The 6,897-nt window shown below is 35.0% G+C and overlaps 1 protein-coding gene across 3 annotated transcripts; it reads left to right on the top strand.

Annotated features, from left to right (window-relative positions):
• The first annotated feature begins 401 nt into the window (after positions 1-401).
• LOC127091026 (uncharacterized) lies at positions 402-6,565 on the top strand. 3 transcript variants are annotated; one of them, XM_051029526.1, is made up of 13 exons: positions 402-652; positions 732-803; positions 890-979; positions 1,087-1,164; positions 1,262-1,336; positions 2,155-2,207; positions 2,864-3,014; positions 3,704-3,814; positions 4,283-4,409; positions 4,493-4,590; positions 5,574-5,712; positions 5,856-5,908; positions 6,160-6,565. In XM_051029526.1, the coding sequence occupies exons 1-13, from the start codon at positions 572-574 to the stop codon at positions 6,241-6,243; spliced, it is 1,212 nt and encodes a 403-aa protein (XP_050885483.1). In that variant the 5' UTR covers positions 402-571; the 3' UTR covers positions 6,244-6,565. The 3 variants fall into 3 exon arrangements, 2 of the variants coding, with proteins under 2 accessions (XP_050885483.1, XP_050885484.1); XR_007791846.1 differs by lacking the exon at positions 6,160-6,565 and having other exon boundaries at positions 5,425-5,712; positions 5,856-5,914; XM_051029527.1 differs by lacking the exons at positions 5,574-5,712; positions 5,856-5,908; positions 6,160-6,565 and adding an exon at positions 4,824-5,418.
• Positions 6,566-6,897: the final 332 nt, after the last annotated feature.

Genomic DNA, 6,897 nt, shown 5'->3' on the forward strand with positions numbered 1-6,897 from the left:
GATTGGCTAGGGCATGTGCCCTAGCCAATCCAATTGGCGCCTCCATTCAATCTTTAAGAGGAGTCACCAATTGAATTGACGTCTCCATTCAATCTTTAAGAGGAATCACCAATTGAATTGGTGCCTCCATTCAATATTTAAGAGGAGTCACCAATTGAATTGGCGTTTCCTTTTAAAAATGGGGTAGTTTGAATTTTTTTTTTAAAATCAAGGATATTTTCGAAATTTCCTTAAAAAATTGGATTATTTTGGTAAAAAATTCGGATGAAGAATACCTTGTAAATGCAAAGTTTTGGGGATGAAAAATTTAAGCTTAAAATAATTTATAACAAATAGGATATATAGTTTTTGAATGCTAATATGAAATAATTTGAAGTGGTAGTTTGAATGCTAATAAAAAAATAAAAAATAATTTGAAGTTAGCACACGAACGCCACGTGGCGTGCAGGAAAATTGATCCACTTCACTGATCACTTGTGACCAATCACCATTCTTTCATCCATCCGTTGAACACAAAACAGAATAATCCGATCTCAACAATCCGCAACAGCAGCAGCTTCAAACCCAAACCATGTCCAATCTCTGCACTTCTTCTAACACTACTGCTTCTTCAACTTTCAACTTCAACATTCAACCTCTCAAATTCAACAACGTAACAGCAACACTAACGCATTCTTTCTCTCTTCAAAAATCGCGTTAATGTAATTTTTCATTTGTTTCTTGAATTTCAGTCAACTAGGAACCATCGCAGCAGAAATTTTCGGGTCAAAATGTGCTCCTCCATTCCACAAAACGCCACCGTTGTGCGTTCCCCTCTCTCTATTCTCCATCCCCGCCAAATTTCGAGGGTTTCCTTTCTCTTTACACATACTCGCACGTCCTTATGCAGGTTGGTTGTGGATCGCTGACCGTCGATTTCTTGGCCACCGTTGCTGCTTACCCCAAGCCAGATGACAAAATCAGAACCACCACCTTGAAGGTTCCCTTTTCTTATTTCACATTTACTTTTTGTGACTAATGGTGTTGATATATTACTCAAAATGTTTTTAAATCTTAAACAGTTGCTTTATGCATTGTGATTTTCAGGTTCAAGGAGGTGGCAATGCAGCCAATGCTTTAACCTGTCTCGCTCGATTAGGTCTAAACACAAGGCTCATTTCTAAGGTTATTTATTTCTCTATTTAAGATCTGTTTAACTTGATTGATTCTGAAACCATTCTGTGCTTGTCTGTGTTTTGCTAACCTGTTTGGTGCTCATTAGATTGCAGATGACAGCCAAGGCAGGGGTATGTTAGAGGAGCTACAAATTGATGGTGTAGATACATCCTTTATTGTGGTAATTAAACATTTTTTGGTCTTTAATTGTGTTCCGTTATGAAACCAAAATTGTTTATTGAGCGGTGAAATAGGATCTTGGCAGTGGCACGATGGAGTAAGCTTCCAATGTGATAGAGAGGGGATTGACCTGCAAGGTTAACACTCCAACATGCAAGTTAGTGAGAGAATGAAAAGTCATGTGAGAGTGAGAATGAATTTGAATATCTGAGAATGACGCACTTTCTCTCGTATATAGTGGGAGTAGTTAAAACCGTCCGCCGAGAGTGCAACATGCAGTTTGGATAGCCGTCTGATTGATTTGGACGGTGAATGAGCCTTGGGGAGGAAATTGTCTGCTTTAGGCAATAATGGGGGAACACTTGTTCCTCGTGTTTGCTTCCTTTGCTTTGCCTCTGAGCTTTTCTCCTTGGGCCTTGTGAGCAGCCCAAACAAATTGTATTTTGTAATCTTCTAGAAGCTTGAAATTTGAAATATTACTCTTTTGTTTGCATGGTAACATTTGAGTTTGTTGTCCATACCTATTAGTTATGCGCAACATTATAATCATGTGGCGTAAGTACATGATCCATGGTCTATCATTTCTCCAACTCTCCACCTAATTACGTTTGTTTGCTTGTTTTGATGCTTTTGCAATCTTATTACTCTTGTTTACACTCCCCACTAATTACTTTTAGTATAATTTCCTAAAGCTTTTATATGAATAAGAATTTATCCCGTTGAGAATTAAAAGCAGCTAGTGGGGTTCTGGACGACAGCCAATGGCCTCAACTATTTTATTAACACTTTTTTTTTTGTTACACTCCTTGTTATTTGCAGGTATCTAAAGAGGGAACTTCACCATTTACATATATTATTGTGGACAACGAAACGTAATGGTCATTGTCTTACATATAGTGACAAAATCTTGACTTCTTTTCTGAGTATATTCATGATCTAATTTCAAAAGAGGGGGATGGGGGAGCATGAGTTAGGTGGATCTGGTTACTCTATATGGTTTTTAACATAAATTAGAAGTTTTTTTTATCATTAAATGAACTCCAGTTGCAAGCATTGCACCTACACTCACATATCTATTTTCTGTCACTTGCCTCGTCTCCATTTTATTATTGTGTCGGTCATCTCTGGACACTTCAAAATACCCAACACTTGTTTCCAATAGTAGCTAATGTGATGCATAAATTGGAAGGAGAAATTGTTCATTAGTAGAAAGAGTAAAACAAAAATTATGTGATATAGTTTTTCATATTAATGTTAAGATCTTCAAGCATTTTCTGGCAATGAAACTGTTGAAAATTTAAATGGTTGAATCATTCTAAATGAGAGGGAGTCTTAGCATAACAGTTAGAGGTATTATAATGTAGTTAAGAGGTTCCTGGTTAAAGTTGTGGAATAACCCCTTGCAAATGCAAGCTAAGGCTTCCTACAATATATCTGAAATGGGTCTAACCCTTCTTTAGATCCTGCAATGGCAGGAGGTTTGAAGTACCAGGTTTCCCTTTGACTCGTTCTTACTGTAATTTTTCAGGAAAACTCGTACTTGTATACATACCCCTGGATATCCTCCAATGATACCCCAAGATCTTTCAGAATCGAGTTTGTTGTCTGTATTGGATGGAGCAAGCATTGTATATTTTGATGGGAGGTTGTATGAAACTGCTCTAGTTGTTGCCCGTGAGGTTATCACCTATTTATTTTACTTGCAATTTGGATGTTAACTATTAGGGCCCAGTCATATTTTAGAAGTCAAATCATGCTAGATTTCATTAAAGAAACATATACTTTTATAGCCAACATTGCTTAGTGCTAATATTCTTTTATTATACAAATACCAACCATCACACTAATGTCAATGGTTGAACATGGGATAATTCATAGTACTGACTTAAATGATAAAGAAGTTGTTAGCAGGCACAATATAATTTGTTTACATATATTAATTAGAATAAAAATGAAAATATTATTTTATTCTATTTAATATATGTAAAAAATCTATGTTGGTTATGGTTTGGGAGAGACTAGGCTCTCTAATTCCTAGAGCTTTGCATAGTTATAGCAGTTACTTTGTTCTGTACTACAGTTGGTAAAACCTGTGTAACTGTATTCTGCAGGGAGTTATTTCTCTAGCAGTGTTAATAATAATTGTGTATTCATCTATACATCCATTATAATACTTATCCAAATAGGGTATGTTAGTAATAGTTATTATAAAATAAAAAATTCATCCCTTTAATTTATTATTCAAATATACATTTGGGACAGTTTACAACTTTTCAGTTATTTTCTTTTGCTCGTAAAGGAGGTTGGGAAAGGGAGAAGGGAGCTTCACAGAGAAAAGTAAGCAAAATCTTGTATTTTTCCAGTGCAGGCAGCTAGGAAGAATATACCCATCTTAATTGATGCAGAAAGACCAAGGGAAGGGTTGGATGATCTCCTGAAATTAGCTGATTATGTTGTATGCTCAGCGAAGTTTCCAAAGGTGATTACATTGTTTTCTATGAAAGTGCTGTCTGTAAAAAATAGTAAAATATATAATACTACGGTTCTCTCACAAACCTTGTTTACGTGTGCAGAAGTGTTTAATTGATTTAAACAGTCTACTTTTATGTTCTATCACGCCGACAGTAAATGTCCTATTTATTGAGAATAATATATAAGCTGTCTTTAGTGTCTTAGCATTGAAAGAACCGTGTCCCTAAAATTATGTGTTCAGTTGTACATATGTTATTTCAATTATCTATAAGGTATATTCTTTTGTTGTGGGAAATAAGTATTCCTTTTATGATACCAATTGTACATATCATTTATCTTTTCTGGTTGCTTTAACGTTTTAAATTTTATATAAATATTTGTCTATTTGTTTTACGGATTGTTTTACTCTGCTCTGTGGGGTTGTGTTCCTTTTAAGCATTATAAAATACACAATATGACCTTTCTTTGCTTACAGGCATGGACAGAGGCATCCACTGTTCCACGAGCACTTGTTTCTATCCTTTTAAGGCTGCCCAATGTAAAATTTGTGGCTGTAACTTTGGGAAAAGATGGTTGTATAATGCTTGAGAGAAGTGTTAATGGTACGTTTAGATGACTGCTGGCATAATCACTGTTGTATCTGCTTTAATGTAAACAGGTTTAATCATTTAGCCTTTTCTGGCAGCAAGTCCTTCCACGGAAGAAGTGGATGTAGACAGCTTATTAGAATCACTGGAGTTAAGAAAGGATAAGAGTGCATCCGTTCCAACCTGCATATCATCGGTAATGCAAATTAAACCCAGAACTCTTTTTTTCTCTATTGTGGTGTTACTGAAGTGAAGTCTAACACCAAGCTTTAATCCACTAAGCAGGGTAGTTGTACATAAATCAATTGACATTGTTGGGCTCTTTCAAACAACCAATCTATAGTGAAACCATTTAGAATGATCTATTTTGCAAGGGTTTTTTGAAAATGTATTCTTAGAATAATCCGTTGGTGTGTCCTTGCTATGTAGGCTCTATCTTACCAGCTATATGCCATTTGTGACAATTTCGTACGATGAAGTGAGCAGCATGCAACATTAACACAGAAAATGCTATATGATCCTTCAAGCAAGTATTAGTGTGTTTTCTTTAATCATTCATGAGGCCGATATTATTGTCCAATCCCTCTGGCCAGAGCTGGGTTTTTTTAATCCAAATGTTCCAATGATAACCTATATAGTCTTTGTTTATTTCTAAATGGTACTGAAAAACAAACTAAGTGAACGCAATGGTGTTTTTGTTCAGATAAACTGGATAAATTATCTAGCAATAGTGGGAACTAGGAAGACATTCTAGGGACGCCAGCAAACCTTTGCAGAAAAGGTGTCCCCATTTGATAGTCCTGCATTTATTTGTCAATCTCGATATGGAAGACAATGACATCTTTGAATGGATAAGGCCATTTTTATGGTCTACCAGCAGACTAGTACATATAAGGAAATTTTTGAATAACTTGCATATAGCATGCCCCGTCATTCTCTATGTTTTAGTATATACAGTTTGACTAATATAACGCTTCACCTTATTTTATTTTATTTTAAATTCTGAGCTAAAATATCATTTATGTTACAGAGAAATACAAGTTCTCTAGACAGTCACAGTGACATACCGATTGACTTGGATATCTGAAGTTCTAGAAACAGGGATTGTAAATTTGATAAAACATGCTTGTTTATGTTCTTGATCAACATTTTAGTCATCATTTTTTCACATTCACCCAGTCAGTGGCAAAATTGAAGGCAGAGGGAATAGGAACAGTTACCGGGAAACTATACATTGGTACTGCTGAGAGCGTTCCACCATCAGAGCTTATTGATACCACTGGTGCTGGCGATGCATTTATTGGAGCTGTGATCTATGGTAATTCAATAACTTTGTTCTATTTTTCTCTTATGGTCTTCAAAAGACCCCTAAATTGTCTTTCACACAGGTTTTTGTGTGCCATTTCTATTAGTATTGAATGACCAATTAAGATATATTTTATTTGCTTAATTTGTTTTCAGCTATTTGTTCGAAGTTCTCACTGGAGACAATGCTGCCCTTTGCTGCTAATGTGGTATGTTAATGGTCATAATATGCTATCCTCAGCTAGATATTCTACACTGCCATATGTTAGTGTACAATGACGACAAAATTTGAATCTCCAACTTCAATCAAACTAATCTTAAGCTCTGCGATATTGTCCCGGTCCTAGTGATTTTATTGTGTGCATGTTTGTCTGAGTATATATACATGTAAATGTAATGAACCTATTGGAGATATGGGTTAATTACACAGGAAGCTTACGCATTTTAATGGGGATTTCAGGCAGGTGCGAAATGCAGGGATCTAGGAGCACGAAGTGGTCTTCCATACCGGGCAGACCCACGTTTAGCATCATTTATTAAGTAGATTTTTCAGCATTGGGCCAGTACAGGATATGTCTTCAGTGGGATATTTTACTGAATTATTAATTTGATGGAGTTAATGATCTTTGACATTTACCTTCCTCTTATAAGTTTTGGTTTCTTCTAGATGTTTGATTTTTGACATTTAAGTAAGGGAGGGAATGGATGTCCCCTGCCTCAATTTTTTACCTTCATTACTTACTTTAAATGAAGTTTCCATCATGGATTGCGACGAAATCACATGATAGTTTTACGTGTATGTTGTTGAGAGATATTGGAAAATTTAAGGAGGAAATAATTTGGTTAAGAAAGCTATTATTTTCATATATCAGGTTTAAAAGATTCAAAGATTCTGAATTGTAAAATTGAGTTTGCTAATTGATTATGGATAAAAAGTTGTATGAATTAGTTTCCTTTAACATGAAATTATGTGGGTTGGTTTGCTTAAATCAATTAAAGAATAATCTGACCGCGGAACAAAACAGCGATATTCTTACACTCAAACTTACATCTATGCCGTATATACTATTCACAAATACGATGAACAATTTCGTGAACAGTAAAATCGGACATGAACAGTGACGTGAATAATATATATATATATATATATATATATATATATATATATATATATATATATATATATATATATATATAT

This window comes from Lathyrus oleraceus, chromosome 6 (genome assembly GCF_024323335.1).
Source record: "Lathyrus oleraceus cultivar Zhongwan6 chromosome 6, CAAS_Psat_ZW6_1.0, whole genome shotgun sequence".
In the NCBI taxonomy this organism is placed as follows: domain Eukaryota; kingdom Viridiplantae; phylum Streptophyta; class Magnoliopsida; order Fabales; family Fabaceae; genus Lathyrus; species Lathyrus oleraceus.

Coding starts and splice junctions, on each gene's coding strand:
- LOC127091026 (XM_051029526.1), top strand. CDS start 572: ATGTCCAATCTCTGCACTTCTTCTAACACTACTGCTTCTTCAACTTTC. Junction 3,015..3,703: donor CTCTAGTTGTTGCCCGTGAG/GTTATCACCTAT, acceptor TTTCCAGTGCAG/GCAGCTAGGAAGAATATACC. Junction 5,909..6,159: donor TGCCCTTTGCTGCTAATGTG/GTATGTTAATGG, acceptor TGGGGATTTCAG/GCAGGTGCGAAATGCAGGGA.